The 23,397-nt window shown below is 43.2% G+C and overlaps 1 protein-coding gene across 3 annotated transcripts in view; it reads left to right on the top strand.

Annotated features, from left to right (window-relative positions):
* Positions 1 to 23,397, top strand: part of SecS (Sec synthetase) — a 203,652-nt gene that overhangs the window by 49,475 nt on the left and 130,780 nt on the right. For all 3 annotated transcript variants that reach the window (XM_080268681.1, XM_080268682.1, XM_080268683.1), the window contains one exon: positions 14,428 to 14,586. In XM_080268681.1, coding sequence (XP_080124807.1) covers positions 14,428 to 14,586 — 159 coding nt within the window. The remainder of the gene's footprint in view (positions 1 to 14,427; positions 14,587 to 23,397) is intronic.

Raw genomic sequence — 23,397 nt, forward strand, 5'->3', positions numbered from 1 at the left:
GAAATCTAGAGGTGAAGCTGGTATTTACTTCCTGAGAAACATCATCTTTATTTTCTTTCCTGTTACCTGTACTCTGAGTAGAGGCAACGTACTTACTCTCAGCTTTCCCTTTTTCTCTAGAATATCTCTTGTGAGTGAGAACATACTCATCAGCTAAAACTGCAGCATCAGACAAATTATCTATTCTTTTCTCATCAAGATGTAGGCTTACATCTTTACTAATACACCTTTTGAAGTCCTCCAGCAAAATCATCTGCTTAAATTTGTCAAAATCAGAACCCACATTCTTAGAATTTAACCACTGCTCTAACAAATCTTCTTTGATTTTTGCATACTCAACATGGGATTGCTTATCTCGCTTGTAAGTTGTCCTAAATTTTACTCTATAAGCTTCAGGAACAAGCTCATAGGCCTTAAGAATCAAGCTCTTAACTACATCATAATTATCAGACTGATCCTGAGGCAAAGATGCATAAGTTACTTGAGCTTTACCGGTGAGAACAGTTTGAAGGAGTACTGGCCAATACTCCTTAGGCCAATTAAAACCTGTAGCTACCCTCTCAAACAACTGAAAATACTTTGTTAAATCAGATTCATTAAAAGGAGGGACAAGTTTAACATTTTTAGCCACATCAAAATCATCAGAGCTAGATGATCCAGTTCCACCTTGTTTCATGCGATACTCATGGTCTGCCTGAATCCTAGCAAGTTCAATTTGTTCCTGAAACTCAGCCTCCTTAGCACGAGCCTGAAACTCAGCCTCCTTAGCATTTGCCTGAAACTCAGCCTCTTGAATACGAGCTTTTGCCTGAAATTCAGCCTCCTTAGCACGGGCCTCCTGCAGGGCTAGCTGTAACTTAGCTAATTCAATCTGCGTTTGCTCATTTCGAAGAGTTACATTAAACAAGCTTTCATTAATCATGTCAACAATTTGATCTTTAGAATGATGAGAGCGAACAGCAATTCCCAATTGTTGAGCAACAAGCTTAAGTTCATTCTTTGTTCTGTTTTCTATATCACACACTGTTTGCACATTTGACAAAAAATCTTTGGCTTCATCAAGTGTAGTAATAGTAGACATAATGAATAAGTAACAGTCACAAAATATCAAGCAATATCCTTATGATAATATCCTGAATATCCTGATGAGAGGTCGCCAAATTTATGTTACGGAACAGAGAAAGATAACGTACACTTTAAGTGAGAATGCTAAGAGTCACTACTGTCCCGTAAAGTTCCAGGTTCAAAACAAAAGAGTTAGGTAAAATTACAAGTTAAAGTTTAATGCTCAAACTAACAACAAAACATTCAGGACTCATAAGGATAATGTAATGGCAAATAAACAGGTTAAATATATGGTTAACTGCAATAGCCTCTATTAACACGAAATTAGCAAGAGTAAATTTATCTAAGTCAGCCCTGATAAAATGAGATACCAGATAATACTCAGTGAATGCCAGATAAATTATTACAGATACAAACTATTATCAAAAATGACTGACACAACCCAACATTAATCATAAAGACCTCACTAGGCCTAAGAACTAACCCTATGCTACACAGCACAAGAAAAAATACAACAGTTATACTCAAATTACACACAGCTGCTAGATGTTTGGAGATTTCTTGAGCACTCACAATAATAATAACTGTACAGGGGAGGACAGAGATGTGAACAAAATGAGGAGCAGATCTAAGTGGCAAAGATGCAGAGACTGAGCTCATTATATAGGGGCCGGCAGAGCTTGATACAACTTGTAAGAAGGACGTGCAGATGAAGCGATGGGGACAAACAGTTGACAGTCCCGCACTGAATAACAGAAAGGACGACTTACTCTACTATAACGGTAGAAGGGGGAAACTGAGGCAGAACACGCTCGTGATCAAACATGCAGCATACTGTGCGTGAAAATTACACAAAGGATGATGAAATCATAGGCTATGTAACAATATATATACATATATATATATATATACACACATATATATTTGGAGAAAGCATATGACAGGGTGGATAGACAAGGATTGTGGAAAGTGTTAAGAATATATGGAGTAGATGGGAAGTTGTTGAATGCTGTGAAGAGTATGTGCGATGGTGCGAAGGCTGCAGTGCGTGTGGATGGTGAACTAAGTGAATTTTTCTCTTTGAAAGTTGGGTTGAAACAGGGATGTGTCATGTCTCCATGGTTGTTCAATCTGTACATGGATGGGGTAATAAAAGAGGTACAAGGTAGGGTAGTGGATGTTGGAGTGGCCCTGGTGAGAGAGGATAGTATTTGGATACTCCCTGTACTGTTGTTTGCAGATGATACTGTGTTTTTGAGTCACATTCCACACCTCACCATAAACAAAACTCCCCTACCACACACACACACACACACACACACACACACACACACACACACACACACACACACACAAAATCCGTGGTGTAACATGCAATACATCAGTGTCATTTAAACAGCACATCACAAACATTAAGAATAAATTAACACCAAGATTCAGTGACTTCAGGTCACTTGCCCATACAACATTTGGACACAACAAAGAAACCACCACCACTGTATACAAACAATATATACATTCAGTGATGAATTATGCAAGCCCTGCTTGGGCTTCTAACCTTACTAAAACACACTACAACATTCTACAGACCATACAGAACAAAGCCCTAAAAATAATCACAGGCTGCACAGCTACTACACCCACAGACCACCTACACCAAGAAACCAAAGTTCTCAAAGTCAAGGATCATCTAGACATGAGAGGCACCCAAATTCTCACCGCAGTGTTCACAAACTCACACCATCCACTACACTACATGGCAGCACATCCACACACACCAAGGAACATCAAAACAACACCCAGCACATGATATCATAGACAAAAATGCTGTCATCTCTACCCCCTCACCCGCCTCAGGCCAGCATCCAAAAGCATATCCATACTCATATCGCTTTGCCGCTCCATTCAGTCAAAGACAACACACAGCTGCATGCACGGCCACCTGATATTCACCCGTCCGAATCCTATCTTTCTCTTGAGGACAGGGTCCACCTGGCCAGGCTGAGATGTCATCATCATCCAGCCCTCTTAAGTTACCAGAAAAGGCTGGATGACTATGTTGCTGATGCCTGTCCAGGATGCACCACAGCACCCCATACTATTAATCACATTATGGAAGACTGCATTGCACACAATCATCAGTGCCAGCAGCACAACATACACTCCTTGAGAGCTCCGTGGGAAAGCCCAGTCTTGGCTATGGCCTTCCTTAGGGACTCAGGGCTGTTCGGCCAGACTGCCTATGGAACAACTACAGTGGGCTCGCACAGTGCGCGAGAGGTTGGGCGGTCCTGGTCCTCGTGCACTGTGAAATCGCGCACTGAGAATACATAATCTTATGGGAAAAATAACATATGGGCAGTACCCCCTCATACCTGGACATTTTTTGGCCCTTAGAGACATATTAAAGGTCAAATTTTTCAGATGTTGTATTACAGATATAGTTACAATAACAAACATATGGCCAGTCACCTTAACAACAGTAGACAACAGGCCTGATGGAGTTAAATAACGGATTCTGAGGCATGGCAACACTTACAGCGCTGCACCTCCCGCCGCACCAACACTTTCGTCCGCAGACTCCTCCTGAGCACCTTTCCCAGAGCCTCAGAGTCATTCACTTCGGCCATTAACCCCTCGAAATCCAATGCTGACACATCTGACGTTGCATCCTCTTTATCCTCAGCAGGAACAGGATCAGACGATGTAGCTGGTTCCTCACTTTCACTAACTTGAGCTGGCTGTGTGCAACTTGTTATGAGCGTCTGTCTTCTGTTTATTTCTTGCCTGTGCCTGCCTGTGTAGAAACGGAAGACTTTGTCGATACCAATGAGAACCTCCTCCATTCTTAGGTTGCTGACTTCCTGTTCCTTCACCTCTTCCTTGAGCTTATCCACAGCAGCAAGGATCTTGCCTATTCTTGACGAGCAGCTCTGTCCTCCCCTCCATCACATGAAGCTGCTTAACTTGACTCTGCCTTGCGTTGGGCTCTGCGTCAGCCTCGTCTGTCCGTTGCAAGACTTCCTCGGGAGGCTGTTTCTCAGTAGCAGCATGCACTTTCTGTATGTCCACCAATGTAACATCCTCGAAACTTGGTACAGCTCGTACTGCTGTCAGTGCTGCTGCCTCAGCCTCAGCCAGTTGTTGAATGGCCGTCTCGTGGGTCGTGCATAAGTGAGGCACAAGCAGTCACCACGCATGGTTCACCGTTGCAGGTGTAATCTGGTGCCATGCTTGTAGGAGAAAGTCAGCTGCGTCATTCACTGTGAAATGACACCAAAATGCCTCAACAGTCATGTCACCTGTGGCGGGTCGGGATACAGCTGCTGGAAGAGATGGTATGGGAGCAGGTGCCTCATCGAGGTCTTCGTCGTGATCTTCTTGTAGGCCATGAAGCTCCTCTTGTGTATCAATCTTCCTGCATAGGTAGTCATACACTTGCTTGTGGTAGAAGTGCTTCACAGAGGCGATCAGTTCTTGATCCAGTGGCAGCATTAGTAACATCGTCCGGGGTGGGAGAAACACAACACGACAATCCTTGTGCAAATCTTTTAGGTATGGAGGGTGACTTGATACATTGTCCAGCACAAGGAGCATCTTAAATGGAATGGCTAGTTCCCGACACTTGGCCCTGGCATCGGGGATGCAGTGCTTCGTTAACCAGTCTGACATAATGTTCCCGGTCATCCAACCATTTGCAGACTTGTATCAGTACACACCACTTGCATCCATGTTCATGAGGTTTTTGTAGCACCTTGGGTGTGAAGCTGTGTGTACAACAACTGGCATCATCTTGTGGCTCCCAAACAGGTTTACAGCGAACATTACCATCATCTTACACTTCTGGAGCTTGCTACCAGAGGCTTGTTTCTGTTTTTTAGCGATGTAAGTCGATTGGGCATGGCCTTGGAGTACAGTATAACGACATTTCGTCGACATTGTAGATCTGGTCCTTGGTGTACTGTCCTACTTCAAGAAACGCTCTAAATATCGCAGGATACTCTCTCGTGGCCAGCTTGTCGGCAAAGGCACATTCATTAGACAGTTTGATGTGATGGAGTTCCTTGCATTTCAAAAACTGGTGCAGCCATCTTACCGATGCCTTGAAAGGTTTGTCCACAGATAACTTGCGAGATGCTGCCTTGTAAAAGAGCTGGGCTTGGTTCTGAATAAGTCCGCCTTTAAGAGGTACACCTTCCATATCCTTCCTCATAATATAGGTGGCAAGATACTGTTCCATAAGTATCATGGCACGATTTCCCACCCGCGAAAGGCCGTCAAGCGCAGATGCACCATACATCTTCTCAAGTGCCCTGATGGCGTCGCGGTTCTTCTAAACTGTCCTCGCTGTTGATTCGGCCAGTCCCAGGGCTTTCCCGATAACTGTGTTTCCTTGTCCCTCCTCCTTGAGCTTGATAATCTCCAACTTGGTTGCGTGCATGGGGAGTTTCTTAACTCTTGGGGCTGGAGGCATGGTGTGGCGAAGGCACAGTACAGCCCAGGATGGAGCAAAAAAAGCAACACGTTGTACACGACAGGTTAATTGTAGAGAGCGGATCCTCACTGTGCACGAGCCTTGTCTGTAATGGCGTGCCTGCCACCTCCTACCCCAAGCTGCTCAGTAGAATGCCCCTGGAATTTCTGCGCATCGACATCACAACAGGTGATGAAGGACGCGTTGTGTGGGAGGGGGGGGTCGCTTACTAATGGAAAACTGCATTTTTTAGCCACTCCTTACCTCTATCTCGCATTCTGTGAGGTAATCTCGCGTATTCAAGGTTTTTGGTTATGATTTTTGGTCACTTTCACACAATGCAATTCATGCACTCTGAGCTCATGCAGTATGCAAGCCCACTGTACTACTACTGCTACAGCTAAAATCGCCATATACAGCATACAGTAATGCTAACAATGCGAGTATCTTTGTCAGTGGTGAGGGAGAGCTAATTAGCTGACCATGTGGTATGTGTCCACCTCCCACTTGTCTCGGCAGAGGGGAAGGTTTTTGTTCCCCTCCTCCCTTATGTAATTTTTCATGATTATACAATATTGATGTTCCTTGTGTTGTTAAAATTCTCAAGATGATGATGTTATGGGTAAAGATGGTGAATATCAGTGATAAGACATAATAGAAACGAGTTTAAAAAAAAGTGACATTGGTTATAATGCAGTGGCATAATTCACTTCCTACCCTACATATGAGTCATGGTCCATACTTAATGATTTAGGAGTGTAATGATTTTCTTTAAGTGTAAGAAGATCCATGATTGTTTTTTTATTAAAACATGATAAATACACATTTTATTGTAGGTGACGCAGTGCACTAAAACTGCATTTTGACAGGCAATATTTGTGTAGTCAGTGAATTGAGGGAGGAAGAAGGGGGGGGGGGAAAGAGAAAAGAAAGAAAATGTACAGTGTGGTGGGCAAAAGTGAATACAGGTATTGTTGTGAGTAAAGATGTATCTCAGGTGCAGGAATTTGTCAGGTGGAAAGGAGACCATTACATTCCCATCTTTTGTGGAGGAAGGGGTAATTACAGGCAGTGAAGTGAAAGGAGTTCTCCCAGACCTACCAGATGAACAACAACGTAGCTTAATAAAGTTTCCCTCTTACTCAGTTCACTGTTCACTAATGTCGGGGAAGATTATTTAGGAATATTATTTTCCGTTCTGATATTTTCTATCTTCCAAGAAATTACCATAACCTGCGGGAAACATTTTTCTTGTTTAACATTATTTTGGAGGTTCCTCTGAGTCTGTATAGCTCCTTACCTCCAAATGGTAGTTTATACAAAATACATTCCCCCTTTTTTTCTCTCTCTCAGTGTGTTGCAGATACTGAATTTACCTCATCTGTAGTTCTAAATTAGAGGGACAGCTATCGTAAGTTTCATTGATGGGCATTGTTTAATATTTTCAGCTTATTTCATATTTTTGGCAAATATTTTTACACTAGCAGTATGATCCAAGGCATCTGTACCCAACATTCAGGATACTGTATGCAGTCATTCATGGTGAAAAAATAGACGTGCAGTAATGCAGTTTGAAAATTTCCATTTGGAAGATTCAGTTTCTGTGCATGCTGCTAGTTAATGCAGTCAAAGATGAATACAGTCTGTCCTTGTCTAACACGGTTAATTGCTTCCGCACCCCTACCATGTTAGAGAAATTTCATGTTACAGGGGCTCTTGAAACCCCCTGTTTCCTTCTGCACCCCTGCCCAAAGTCCACTTTTTCCCTTCTTGTGGTGCAAAATTTTTTTATACCTCCAATTTTAACCTCCTAGAAAGCATTAACCCCTAAAACGCGGCTGTGTACGCCCGACCCCCCCGCTGTGGCGGGGTTGTAGCGGGGTCTGAGTACGTTTTCGTTTTCGTTTCGTTTTCGTTTTACATGCAAGCATGTTGGAGTCTTTAAAAATGAAAACGAAAACGGTCTGAGTACCTGTGGGAAAATATTTGCCAAAAATCAGAGATTAACCCTAGAGCATTAAAATTTTTATGGCATATAGTACTTACATTCAGCTTTCTCCTGAGACACATGTTGAGCCTTCGTGGACTACCAAAGGACATGTGAAGACTTGCAAAGTTGGGTAACAAAGTCTTCACTTTCACACCTCCAGAAACCCGGTTTTCTTTCTACCACAGCCTCAATCTGTCACAGTACACTTTATACAACAACGTACAGGTTGTTTGGAATCCGTATTTGTACAATAAGCACTGAAAATAAGGCTAAAATGAACGGAGCGCACGGCCGACATGCAGCGCGGTGGCGATCTTCCCGTCACTATTGTCACATTTGGCTTTTCAGGGCAAAAAACACGTATACTACATTATTTTCCATCATAGTACTTCGCAAACGTTCGCTTGTCACTATTACGGCCATAAAAATCACTGTCACTGCCAGTATTGTGGATCGGGACTGAGGAAGACCACCGCGGCGCGAGTTTATTCAGCCTTACGGCAGGCACTTTATTCTCGCTCCGGTCGGCCACTCGCACTTCATTTCTATCGCTCACTTTCACTGTAGCTGTCCGTTTTTTGCCTTGTCATCAGTGTCACTGTCCATTGTTATAAAAATAATATTTTCTACACAACAAACTGTCACTGTCAGAACATAGAATAGGAACATATGCTTTCATCTTCTTACACTGGAGTGACTGCCACTCGCAATACTTATATTATTACTATGTACAATTATTTACACCAAAAAACACTGTCACTGTCAGTGCTTTTACAAGTACATACACTAATTTACACTCATCAGGCTGTCACTGTCAGCACGTAAAAGAAAACTAAACACTAGTATCACTGTCACTCTCAGTATTATTTCAAAGAATCTTACCCTTATTTTCAAAATCTAGTCAGGCTGTGGTAGTCAAAGAAACACGGGTAAGCACAGAGGGGAACTTTGCACTCTTTGCACTGCAAGGAGGTGCGCCTAAAGGTTCTGTCCTGCCTGGTAGTGTGGCTGCACACTTGACACCTCCTCAGTGCTTTTCCCCTCTTGGCAGTGGCAGGCAGTGGCTCCAGGCGGTGTCGCTGAAGGTAGGCCTGACACTGTAGGCGGTCTGGAGGTGTCTGAGGGTGGCGTTTGGGACCTGTTGAAAGTACCTGGCCATAACGCTGAAGCAGCTGGTAGACACAAGTCTTGGAAAATCTTCGGAGAGAGTAGTTTGCTGGCTTCTTGTTCTTGATTTTATACAGGATGAAGGCGTTCAACATGCACATATCAATCAAGTGCAAGAACACCTTCCTGTACCAACGACGATTTTTCCTCAGGCAGTCAATCTCTCCGATCATCACATCAGACTTGTCCACCAGCTGCATATTGACGTTGTAGTCAATGACAGCATCAGGCTTCATCACAGGCTCGCCAGTCCTTCTGTCGACCTTCCCTGTTGCCAGCATTTCCCACTTGTGTACTGTGGTGAGCATATTCACGACTCTCTTATCATGCCACCTGATCGCAAGCATCTTGTCAGATTTCTTCAGGTGCACGTCTCCCCGCTTTGACTTTTCAGCCTCGGGGAAGGCAGGGTAGTGTGCCCTATTGCTTCTGACAGTGCCACAGGATCCGACGCCGTGTTCAGAAAGGTACTTGGCGAGTTTAGGAGCTGTATGGTAATTGTCCGTATACAGGACATGATTCTCGCCAAAGTACTTTTCCAAAAGCACTTTCACCACAGAACCAGAGAATCCAAGGGGGTCAGTCTTGTCCAGATCGACATTGCTGGCGGTGTAAATGACAAAGTCTAGGATGAACTCCGTCTTGCAGTCACACAGCACGAAAAACTTGATTCCAAAGCGGTGCCGTTTGCTTGGAATGTACTGCACAAACCGAAGACGGCCCCTGAACAAAACCAAGGATCGTCAATCACCACTTTCTTGAAAGGGCGCAGGAACCTCGTAAACTTATCCTTGATCAAGTTCAGGATTCCCCTCACTTTCCATAATGGGTCAGTTTGGGAAGACTTATCATTGTTCGCGAAGTGAAGGTAAGTCATGAGCTGCCTAAAACGATCGCGGCTCATGTATTTATTGAAAATTGGTGTTGGGCAAAGATCGTCGGAACTCCAGTATTCTTCCAGCTTGTGTTTCCAATTGTGGGGCATCAATAACATCAACCCAATAAATACAAAAAGTTCCCTGATCGTTAGAGGCACCCATGCTGCCATCCGCGACGTGGATGGCATGGCCGCCTCACCTTCTCCTTCTCGAACTGCAGCAGATTGCCCCTCATACCTGTTTGTCTCGGTACAAATCTGCTCCATTACCTCGTTGTCAAGGAAGGCCAACAGGTAGTCCAAGCATTCACCATCCTCGTCGACAGGGAAGTCAGCCTGAACTCCACACCCACTGTCATCAAAGGGCAGATCCTCCGGCACAAAATCTGATCCCTCTGACCACACGAAGGCATCAAGAGTGCCCTGCCTAGGCTGGGAGGTGCTGGGGGCGGCGGGGGGTGAGGCAGGTCGTGTGGGAGTGGGTGAGGCAGGCGGTGAGACAGTACGTGAGGCAGAGGCTATCCTAGGTCGTGTTGGTGTAGTGGTGGTGGTGGTGGTGGGGACATTATCTGAGGGTTCAAGGTCACTCGCGGTGGCGTGACTGCCGAGTTGCCTAGTGCGAGTTTCCTTACGAGCTAGCCTTACACTAGGGGACAAAGTTCTAGCTCTATCAACACGAACACTTGGCCTACAAAAACCTCTAGTACGTAAAGTAGAACGTCTACTTCCCTTTCGAGGTGGTGAAGGCGACTCAGACGACTCAGGAGACAGGGCAGCAGAAGAGGAGGACGAGAGAATGGGGCTGGGAGTACGTGGCGGGCTGGCGGTGGCGTGACGTGGCGTAGGGGACAATGGCAGTGAGCTTGGGTGACCACTCCTTTTTCTCTTTGCCCCCTTCCCATATTCAAGGCCCCTTCTCACAGGAGCCTTCCCTGCTGAGGTGCTAGGCACTGACACACTCACTTCAGGCACAGAAACAGCCACTTCTGGCCCAGACTCTGCACTTGATTGCGTGTCAGACTCTGCCAGGCTTGACCACAGACCGACGTCACTCCCATAGTCCATCGAGGCTTTCAATAGTTCACTGGCTATTGCAGAGTCACTCAGGCCCTTAGTAGTTCCTGGTAAGGTTTTGAAGGGGGTTGAGGTCACAAAACCCTTTTTCGGAGGGCTGGAAGGCACAGACTCGGAAGAGCTCGAGTTGGACATGGTGTCACCGTGGAAGATTCGCGTGGACTGACGCTAATCAGGGGCAAACCGCGCGAAAAAATCACAGTGTGACAACTGGGGAAACAAGCGTTTCCCAATAGCAGAAAGTGCTTGTGAGATGACGGCGCAGATTGACACGTATGAGCCGTCCGCGCGTTGCCATATCGCACGACAAGGGAGGGCCGCGCATCGGTGCGTGGGTGGGTAAAAAAAATGATACTTGGCAACAACCGAGGTCAGTAGTACAAAGGTCAAGTGTGCTAAACGTAGCTCACGGGTGACGGTACTGATAGACAATACCAGCTGGAGCCTGCTTGCCCGCGGTTTTTCAAAATTAATTCAAATCGCAAACGCGACGATCCGCCGTTCTGTCCTTTGGGCCGACTGTCGCAAATGCGACGATCCGCGTTTTAGGGGTTAATATGGTTAAAAATAAAAATTAGAGTATTATAACAGTTAAAAGCCACATTTGATTTGCCTTATGGGAAGATAAGAGGAGACACGCTATGCCGGAGAGGAGGTAGAGGGGAGAACACTGGTTAAAATATTTCAAAGTCAGTAGCACTTATAGCACTTCTCACATCATCTATGTTATCCATGGCTTCTTCTTCTTGCTGGCATTGGATATCCTCTTCCTGGAGTTCAGCAGCTGAAGTGTGATTGGCTGGGAAGTAGATGACACCTGTTGGCAAGGCAATGCTCCTATGATTCATCTCATCACTGCCTGTCTGGTTCAAAAAACAGTGTTAGCTTCATCAGTGTCCGTGTTAGAAGCGATAGTGCTTCCAGAAAGTTGTACCGTGCTAGACCATTTTTGTGTCAGGGAAAACTGTGTTAGACGAGGATAGACTGTATTGTTTTAATTTGGCCAGATTTTTTTTTTCGATGATGAATAGTGGCATGTTGATTAATGCACTGACAGATGAATGAGGGATTACTGTATATTGACCATTCTTCCTATTGTGAATTTTGTACTTAGCCTGTTTAACCCATGAAGCGTGGTTCACAGCTCCAGCTGTATTTATGGGGGGAGGGCTCAGGTCACAGCTCAGGTTATGTCAAATAAACCTGCACTTAAATTTTTGCGCTGGGGAAGCTCCTAGGGTGGCTAATAATGCACTCCAGAGATTAAGTAAATTTACCCATGGAAATTCTGGGGCTTGAATGGTGAGAGTATATCACTGCATCATGTGGAAAGGTATGTGAGAGAGGGGTGTGTGAGCTGGGAGCAGGGCATTGAAATGGCGGGGACAGGGCAACATGGAGGCGATTTGTTTGTGGCCACCCCTTACGGGATTAAGGTGTCCGTTTATAGATAGATTGGTAGATTTTCTTCCCCTCTTCCTTGCTTTCTGAATCCCATCTGTAGGTGGGACAAAAAGCATGATGATGATGATAATGGTGATGACTGATGATGATGATGGTGATGGATGATGTTGACTGGTGATGATTGATGATGATGGTGATGGATGATGATGACTGGTGATGATTGATGATGATGACAATGATGATAATTAATGACAATGGTGATGGTTGTTGATGATGATGACAATGATGATAATTAATGACAATGGTGATGGTTGTTGATGATGAAGATGACGATGATGATTCATGACGACAACTATTATTTTTGACAATGGTAATGATTGAAGATGATGATGATGACTGATGATGGTTAATGATATTGATGATGATTAGTAGTGATGGTGGATGATGACAACAACGACAAAGATGATGATGATGATGACAACAACGACAAAGATAATGATGATGATGACAACAATGACAAAGATAATGATGATGATTGATGATGATGATGATGATGATAATGATTGATGATGATTGAGGAGGAGGAGGAGGATAATGGTGATGATGATGGTGATCAGTGATGATAATGGTGATAGTTGATGATGATGATGATGATGGTAATGATGACAATGATGGTGATGATTGATGATGATGATGATGATGACAGTGATGATGATAATAATGATGATTAATGATGATGATGGTGGTGATAATTGATGATGAGGAGGAGGAGGGCTGGGGATGGTGATGATGATGATAATTGATAATGATGATTGATGATGATGATGATGATTATTGATGATTGATGATGATGATGGTGATGATGATCTTGACTGATGATGATGGGTGATGATAATGATTGATGATGATAATGATGAAGATGATGATGATGTCCAGTTAGATCCCAGCCATTAGTGGATATTTCACCATATTTGTTGGATACCAAAGAACTTGCAAGGCCATAGGCTGTAGAAAGGACTCTTTTCAATACCATACTAAGAATATACAGGATAGATAGCATAAGTGATTGAACCTTGTATGAGGCGCTCCGAGCCAGAGTGGCGACCGTGCATTTTGCTTATTTTCGGTAATTAGTTGTTAAACTTTGACATGGCTAATTATACAGTGGTAAAATTATACTTATATGCATTTTATTGTTTAGCTTGAAAGTGCTAGCCAAGACAATTAAAATAGTTGTAAACATGATATGTTTAAAGTATGTAACAGTTTGGTAATTAGATGTCAAAGCAAATAAGCAAAATGCATGGTTGCCTCTCTGGCTCGGAGCGCCTCATATGAGATCCATGGTAAGGCAGAGAGAGCTTCAGGAGTAAGGTAATGGTGTTTTGGAATGTGGGAAAATTATTGATTTTAAATGGCAGGGACACATTCAAAGAATCCATGTAGTTTGCCGTTAGAAGAAAAAGTGTGTTAACCCCTAAACATCAAGCTAATTATAGCATGGCCGTTCTCTCATTATCAGCATTTTTCCAAAAATAGCCTATTTTCATACCTTAATTTCCCTGAAACTATAGATAGTTAGGGAAACAAATTAAAGATCATATTAATCACCAACTCCTTGCAAATGAAAGTGTCCCCAGGTTTGTAGGTCGTTGCAATTGATGAGTAATGACATGATGAAGAGGAGTAATTTTTTGCGCGTGAGGCAGGATGTATTCGTGCGTGTGCACGTGGCCCTAATTTTGGCTTTGCTCTCAACATGTTAGCTTCTCCATTACTAGATAAACTAGTCACAGTGGCATTCAAGGCATGCCCTATGGCATTCCTAGTATCCTTGGAAAGAGGTTTGGCAGGGGTAGATGAGGCAAAAGTCCACGTGAGGCAGGAACGCAATTGGACGAGAAGGGTCAAGAAAACATCGTCTTACACCTGGCATAGTCACAGAGACAACTGAGGTATGCTTCTCTTGTCTGACAGGAGTATCTCCCTAGTTTTTGGTGATGAGATCAAGTGGTGGCCACTTTAAACTGTGGTGCAAAAACAATTGTGGTCCCTACTGACACCCGGCAGCCTCATGCCACCTCATTTGCATTGGTCCATACCGACATCCGGCGGTTAGGTGTTAAAGAAAAGGAGACAGTAGTGAAGTGAAAATGTGAAGGAAGAGGGTTGACTGAGAATGAGGTGAACATATGAGGATAAGGTAGCTTTGACACAGTTTTGTTATGGCTTTCCATTGTTAAGGAGTTTCCTGGAGGCAACAAGGCAGTGGAGGTAATGAGGATGATTATTATGAGTGCAGTATATGTTTTTCTTCAAGCTTTCTCTACATGTTAGCCTAAAGCAATTTATGTATTTTATATATTTGTTTTGCAGGTGTTCAGAAAACAGCAGCATGCCTAGTGATTCCCATGGCAACAGGAATGACACTTACTCTTTGTTTACTGACACTAAGGCATTCCCGTCCACAAGCCAAGTTCGTCCTTTGGCCACGCATTGACCAGAAGTCATGCTTTAAGTCCATTACAACAGCAGGTGAGACAGTAGACTGAGGTTAATGAATACTTGGGTGAAGAGGGTAGGAGAGGAGAAACGGAGAATTTTCTTCTTTTGACAATTATTCTTTACAGTAAAACTTCAATTTGCACAGCTAATATATCTGGGAATTTTACCGTGCAAATCAAAACACACAAATCATCTAACTGAAACCAATGTTATATGGCTAATTGATATGGTGAATCTCAAAATTTTCCCAAAGTCCCCCCCTCTGACCCTCTTGAAAAATTTCTGCCTTCTCCTGATTATGCCTGACATTCCTTGTAATGCACATAAAACATCTAAGAACATCATTGGGCACACAAAAGAGGCTCTCCTATCAGTGGGTGCATAATGGCAGGATAGTTGCAGTGCCAAGGTGTGTTTGGAGTGTGTCCCTGCAGCTGTCCAGGCAGGGTGCCCTGAGGCCACTGCCACAGCCAGCAGTTATGACTGGTGGGCTGTGGGTCCCAGGTCCCATGCCTGGACTTTGGACTATGCAGGTGGGCAGAGCCTGTGGTCTGTCTCTCCCCTTTATTTTATTTATTTTGATATAAAAAAAATGAGAAAAAGCACAAGCTTTGAGGAAACAAATTGCCCATTTGGATCAGAGTGGGATCTTGGAATGTGGGTAGTTTGAGGGGTAGAGAGGGTAAGTAGTTAAAGCAATAAGTAGGAGGTAGGTGGATGTAGGGAGTATACAAGAAGTTAGGTGCATGGAAGGATCAGCCAAAATGATTGCCAAGAGGGATTGTAGGAATAAGCTATTTTGGCAAGGAAGTGCTGATGGATATGGTGGTGTGAGTGTGTCAGTTAAGGAAAAATAGGTGGAATATGTTATGAATGTAACGATGAACGAAAGGATTATGGCAATGAAAATTTTGTTCGGTAGGCCTATGAGTTCATTTATATTGATGTATGCTCCACAGGCTGGCTTGGATGATGTAGATTCTGGGACTGCTTGATACTTGTAGGAAGTGGTATGGGGGATGATGAGACTGTAGGTTTGAGAGGGGACTTATGTGGTCATGTGGGTGAAGCAGTTCCAGGATATGAAGGGGCACATGGGGGATACGCATATTGTATGGTAAATGTGGAAGGGTAATTGATACATGAATTTAGGGAGGCAATGAACGTGACTGTGTGCAAAACACATTTCAGGAAAAGAGAGAGTAGATTGATTACGTATGAGTCTTGGGGGAAATAGTAACCAGATTTACTGTTTCCTGGGCAGGAGGGCTTGATAGGAGGTTGGTGAGGGATATTAAAGTTATAGAGAGTGATGAGTGTGTGCAGCAATGCAGATTACTGATATGTGACATGGTGCATAAGGAGCAGAGGACCTATGCATCTATGAGGAAAATATGGAAGTTGAAAAACAAAGCAGGAAGGGATGCCTTCTTTAGCGAGATGAGTAGAGTGGTGGCTGAACAGGGAACTGTTGACAGAAATGTTAATGAACAGTACCGAGCTCTCAAGAGCAATCTCCTCAGAGTCACTTATTCAGTTTGTGAATGGAAAAGGGACCCCCAAGACATAAGGTAAAATGATGGTGGGATGAGGGTGTAGAAGCTGCAGTTAAGGAGAAAAGGAGGCTTTTCCAGGAATGAAAAGGGGTGGTAACAAAGAGGAATGATTAGCTGCCAAGTGTAGGGCTAGAAAAGAGGTATACAGGGCAAAATCTGAGTCTCAGAGACTTTTACTGGATAATCTAAATAGCATTGAAAATAAGAATATTGTATTTAAGGCAGCTAGTCAGATGAAGAGGGAAGACAGGGATATCATGGGTGGACTGTGTGTGAAGAATGTTGAAGGAAAGGTATAGCCTATTCATATTCTTCTGAGAGGAGAAGAAACCTTAAGTTTTTGATAGCTGCCAGCTGCTTGGTTGTCTGAGTGCATTCATTAGTTTAGATTATTTTTATTATAAGCATTACAATAACTGTTTGATGATAAGATTTCTCAAACAAACTGTCTACTGTACATACATAGTTATTTGCATAGAGTTGTTTAAAACGAGGCCTTACAAACCCTATCAGATGGTATACAGTAGATACATGTGAAATTTTCAGTACTCGTGCCAAATCAACACTTTTGAACAAAGTTTTACAAGTACCTAGATTTTTTTCCCCCATATTCAGGCAAATTAAGGTAGGTTATGTCATTACTGCCATATTATGTAAAGTCTAACATATTAAGATACTGTATCAGGATTCTGATGAAACATGATATATTTTATGAATTTTGATGAATGACTGTTAGATGCAGATGAAGAAGCTGTATGTCACTTGTCTCTCTTAATTATTCAGCAGCCCATATCATGTCACAGGTGTTGTAACTGTAGATAATCGAAACTAAAAAGAAAAGGAAAGCTTATCTTTGATGCATAAGTAGAAAGTATAATGTAAACTGATGGAGCAGCAACACATTCTCAAGCAAATCTGAAGATTTGTCTGCTTAGTGAAGTGTGACATCCCAGTTCCCACATCTCTTGGGTGACTGCTGTTCCCACAAGCCCTCCCCCCCAACCTCCCCCATGTCTGCCAGTCACTCATAAAAATTCTTGGAATATGGTATATTGCACTGGAATTCTGATATCGTTTATATAAATACAGTAATGCAGTAATGACACAGTTTACTTTAGTTTGCCTGAACATATGGAAAAAATCAAAGTACACTCATCTTCTCGAAATAAGGGACCTTCATTTAAGGGATTTCGGATTTAAGGGACTCCATATTCTACCTGACAAACGGACAAGACCATTCAAAAATGATAATGTCTAGGTAATACACATTAATTTGTTTCTTTATACAGTACCCATAAACTAATATTCATAATCATCTAAATAAGTAAGATAAGTGAAACAGTCATTGCATTTCATAATAAAATTGTCCTTATTTGTGGTAAAACAATGGACATTTTCAAGTAAGGGACAAGTTGATTCCTCATTTAGTCCCTTAAATCGAGGTTTGAGTGTACTGTACTTGTTAAACTTTATCCGAAAGTGTTCATTTGGAATGATAGCTTAAAATTTCACGTGTATCTTGGCCACCTGATAGACTTTGTAAGGCAGTGATTCCCAACCTTTATACATTGGAGATACTCCTGAAACAGTTTTTCATATCTGAAGGAACCCCTACCTACAGCATATGTATGTACAGTATATACGGTATATATATATACAGTATATATACAATATATATATATATATATATATATATATATATATATATATATATATATACAGTATATATTATTGTATCTATCTATGTATCTATCTATCTATCTATTTATAAATATATATATATATATATATATATATATATATATATATTATTATATCTATCTGTCTATCTATATATGTATGCCAGTATATATATATATATATATATATATATATATATATATATATATATATATATATATATATATATATATATACTGTATATATATACAGTGTGTCCCGGGGGTTAAGTCAAAAACTTTGGGAAATGATAGAGGAGGGAATTCTAAGGAAAAAATGTTATATGAACATGTGTTCCAATCCCAACCATTACGGAGCTACAGTTACTGATGACCTTATGGGGTGAAGGAGACCATTTTCGCCCATAAGGTCATCAGTAATTGTAGCTCCGTAATGGTTGAGATTTGGACACATGTTCATATAACATTTTTTGCTTAGAATTCCCTGATCTGTCATTTCTCAAAGTTTTTGGCATAACTCCAGGGACACCCTGTATATATATATTTTATATAAATGCACATAATGCTATATATATATATATATATATTGTATATAAATGCACATAATGCAATATATATATATATATATATTGTATATAAATGCACATAATGCAATATATATATATTGTATATGAGGCAGGTAGGAGGAGGCCGTAGCATGGGCCGAACAGGGTAGTACTCCCGAGGGAAATGAGAATGCTGGTGATAAGGAGAGCTGGAGCTCCTGTTTCACTAGCTATCTAACCATCCCCCTTTGCTGACCTTTTCAGTGTGACAGTAACATGGAGAGTAGACCAGCATACTCTCCCAAACATTTCCTCTATCTATGCACTACACCACATGCACTTTACATTTCACACAACGTATCTCACTACGTTACAGGGGTTGGCGCCAGCAAGGGCATGCGGCCAGAAAACTTTGCCCCCGCTACCTAGTGGCGGACTTCTGGGGGGAGGCGTGGCGGGGGATCCGCCGGCATAGATCGTGGATCCAGGGCGAGATGGGGCTCGGGCCTGTGCTAGAGGGTACAGGGCATTGCGGTTCCCAGGCTGCTCCTTCTGCCTAGTAGAGAGGGGCCCGAACCTGGGAGTAGCACCCCAGGAGGCTGCCCTATCAGTGGGTGTATAATGACGGGATAGTTGCAGTGCCAAGGCATGCTTGGAGGGTGTCCCTGCAGCTGTCCTGGCAGGGTGCCCCGAGGCCACTACCACAGCCACTGGTAAGCTGGTGGGCTAGGGTTCCCAGATCCATTGCCTGGACCTGGGACTGTGCAGTGAGTGGGACCTGTGCCATGTCTGTCCCCCTTCATTAATACTGAAGATGACAAAACAAAATAAGTTTCAAAGCAAGCCTGAGGACAGTAAATCACCCATGGGGATGACGGTGGGTTTATGGAATGTGGGAAGTTTGAGGGGAAGAGCAGGGGAAGTCGTTGAGGCATTCCGTAGGAGGTGGGTGGATGTGGCGTGTTTGCAGGAAGTCCGGTACAGGGGTGGATCTGCCAGAAAGATTGTTGGGAAGGACTGTTGCTATAAGTTGTTTTGGCAGGGGGGGACTGACGGATATGGAGGTGTTGGTGTGATGGTTGTGGAGAAATGGGTGGAATATGTTATGAATGTTTTGAGAGTAAGCAATAGGATATTGGTAGTGAAAATTCTATTGGGTAGAAAGATAGCTGCGATTATATCGGCATATGCTCCACAGGCAGGATTGGATGAAGCAGAGAAAGATAGATTTTGGGACGATTTAATATGTGTAGTGGGTGGTATGCGGGATGATGAGATAGTGATTTTGGGAGGGACTTAAATGGTCATGTAGGTGAAGCAGCACAAGGTTATGAAGGAGTGCATGGGGGATGTGCGTATGGTCTAAGGAATGCAGAAGGGGAAAGGATACACGAGTTTGGGGAGGCAACGGACATGATTGTGTGCAACACATATTTTAGGAAAAGAGACAGTAGGTTAATTACGTATGAGTCTGGGGGAAATAGCAGTCAGATAGATTATTTTCTGGTTAGGAGGGCCGATACGAGGTTAGTGAGGGATGTTAAAGTTATAGGAAGTGAGGAGTGTGTGCAGCAGCACAAACTATTGATTTGTGATATGGTGCTTAAAGAACAATTGATGAAAAAGAGGACTTATGTACCTAGGAGGAAAATATGGAAGCTGAAAAACCAAGTAGTAAGGGATACCTTCTATAGCGAGTTGAGGAGAGTGGTGGCTGAACAGGGAGCTGTAGACAGAGGCGTTAATGAACAGTACAGAGCCCTCAAGAACAATTTCTTGAGAGTTACTGATGTAACATGCGGTTGGACAAGAGGACCACTAAGACATAAAGTAACCTGGTGGTGGGATGAGGGTGTAGAAGCTGCAGTTAAGGAGAAAAGAAGGCTTTTCTGGGAATGGAAGAAGGGTGGTAGCAAAGAGGAATATTTGGCTGCCAAGCATAGGGCTAGAAGAGAGGTATACAGGGCAAAGTCTGAGTCACAGAGACTTTTACTTGATAACCTAAATCATGGGAAAGGAAAAATATGATATTTAGGGTGGCAGGTCAAGTGAAGAGGGATAATCGGGATATTATAGGTGAGCAGTGTGTGAAGAATGATGAAGGAAGGGTAGTGGTGAACAGTGAGGATATTAAAGATGCATGGAGAGAGCATTATAACCGGTTGTTGAATGAGGAGTTTGGCTGGGACAGGGAAGGTTTGGAGCCAGCAGATCCAGTGTCTGGCCCTTGGCCTTTGATTGATGATGCTACTGTGAGTGAGGCAGTAGGCAGGATGAGGGTGGGGAAGGCGGCAAGTGTGTCTGGGTTGACTGCCGAAATGTTGAAGGCCTCAGGCGACATAGGGGTGAGTTTAGTCACTGACCTGATAAATAGGATTATTTATGAGTGTGTTGTCCCAGATGATTGGCTGAAGAGTGTAATTGTAAATGTGTATAAAGGGAAGGGTGATGCCCTGGAAAGAGGAAATTATAGAGGTATAAAGCTTTTAGATCAGATAATGAAGGTAATGGAGAGAGCTTTAGAAGGTATGATTGGAGAAAGATTGAATATTGATGAGATGCAGTTTGGGTTTATGCCAGGTAGGGGCACCACTGATGCTATATTCATTGTTCGACGGCTTCAGGAAAAATATGTTGGTAGGAGCAGGGATCTTTATTTTGTTTTTGTTGATTTGGAAAAGGCCTTTGACAGAGTCCCTAGAGAGGTGGTGAAGTGGGCAATGAGAAAGCTTGGCTTGGAGGAGTGGCAGGTTAGGGTGGTTATGGCTATGTATGTGGGTGCTCACAGCCAGGTAAGAGTGAATGGAGATTTGAGTGATGAGTTTTCCGTGAATGTTGGTGTCCATCAGGGGTCAGTCTTGAGTCCCATGTTGTTTATCATGGTACTTGAAGCCCTTTCACGTGACTTTAGAAATGGACTCCCGTGGGAGTTGTTGTATGCTGATGATTTGGTGTTGATTGCAGAGAACGAAAGGGAGGCGGAGGAAAGGTTTAGGAAGTGGAGAGATGGTATGGGGCACAAGGCTTTAAGGGTAAATGCAGATAAAACAAAAGTGATGATATCTAGGGTTGGTGGCGGTACTGTCAAAGACGAGGGAGAGTGGCCATGTGCAGTTTGCCACAAGGGCGTGGGAAGTAATTCCATCTTGTGCGGTGTGTGTGATAAATGGGTGCATAAGAGATGTAATGGTATCAGAGGTAGACTGCGAGATAATGCTGATTTTGTGTGTATGGCGTGTCGGGGTGAGCAGGTTGAGATTGTCAGACGTGAAAGGATTGAACTTGCTGGTGAATCTCTTGAGTGTGTGGAAGAGTTTTGTTATTTGGGAGACATGTTGTGTGCTGGAGGTGGGGCTGGAGCTAGCTCTGTGGCTAGTGTGAGAAGTGATTGGAAGAAGTTCAGGGAGCTCTTGCCTCTCCTGACATTGAGAGGACTCTCCCTACGTGCTAAGGGGTCTTTGTATGCAGCATGTGTTAGGAGTGTAATGCTGTATGGTAGTGAGACCTGGGCAGTGAAGGAGGAAGATATTCGCCGGCTCAGACGTACAGAAATGACAATGATTAGGTGGATGTACAGTGTGTCCCTGCGTCTAAGGCCTGGAGGGGCTGGGTTTACGATGGAAGAGTTGAGAGGTAGTATGGGACTGGAGTGTATTGGTGTTGTGATGAGGAGAGGTAGATTGAGATGGTTTGGACATGTGGAGAGGATGGGGGATGATAGTTGGGTGAGGAAGGTGAGAAGTGTTAATATTGGGGGTGGGGTTATGAGGGGTAGACCGAGAAAGACATGGGACGAGGTCATTAAGTGTGACCTCAGGGTTAAGGGACTGAACAGGGAGGCTGCAATGGATCGTGCAGCGAGGAGAGCTGCCATTAGGTGACCAAGGCTGACACATGCAAGCATGTTGGAGCCTTTAAAAACGAAAACGAAATAATGCTATATATACTGTATGTATATTTATATATATATATATATATATATATATATATATATATATATATATATATATATATACATATATATATGTATATATATACATATATATACATATATATATATATATATATACATTTTGTATATAAATGCAAATAATGCAATATATATATATATATATACTGTACTGTATATGAGGCGCTGAGTGGAATAACCTCTTGTCCGCCACAGCAACCAATTTGGAGTTAAGTACACCAATGTATTCCCCAAACCCTCATCTACTAGTCTATCTATCTATCTGTAGCCTGACACCCTAATCCCGCAAACAGTGGCCGCAGACAAAACGCCTCCAAGTTGCTCTGTCACCCACCATTTGACTACCTTCCCCCCAACTCACCCCCCCCTCCCTCATATACCTCTCAACCCCATCCCTCCACCTCATCCTCGGTCTACCCCTCCCTCTCCCTCCCTCCACCTCACCTACATACACCCTCTTAATCGGTCTTTCATTCTCCATTCTCTCCACATGTCTAAACCACCTCAGTGTATTTCTCCTAATCTTCTCAACCACATCCACATCCACCCCACAACATTCCTTCACTTCTTCATTCATCAACCTGTCCCTCCATGTCACTCCACATGCTCCTCTCAAGTAACTCATTTCCACTGCTCTCACTCTTGACTTGTTCCCCTCTTGCAAGGTCCACGCCTCGCTTCCATACGTCAGGGTAGGGATCACAATACTACCATGCAGTGACCTCTTAACTTCCATACTCACCTCCCTATTTCTCATCACTGCTTTCAGTGAACCAACAACCTTCCTTTCATGCACTTCATCCCACAAAGTTCCATCCTTACTCATCACACTACCCAAATACTTGAATGCACTCACACTCTCCATCTCCTCACCATTGAACCTCACTGTACATTCTGTGACTTCATTCCTCTCAAACACCATAACTTTACTTTTGTTTACATTAACTTTAGGAGTCCTCCTCCTACACACTGTCCCAAATTCATTCACCAAACCTTGCAACTCCCATTCATCTTCACTCAGCAATACTGTATCATCAGCAAATAGCAACACCGGAATCTTCCAAATCTCACCCTCATTTATTAGAGCCACC

Source organism: Coenobita brevimanus, chromosome 29 (genome assembly GCF_032717465.1).
Source record: "Coenobita brevimanus isolate Jiangsu-jjx chromosome 29, ASM3271746v2, whole genome shotgun sequence".
In the NCBI taxonomy this organism is placed as follows: domain Eukaryota; kingdom Metazoa; phylum Arthropoda; class Malacostraca; order Decapoda; family Coenobitidae; genus Coenobita; species Coenobita brevimanus.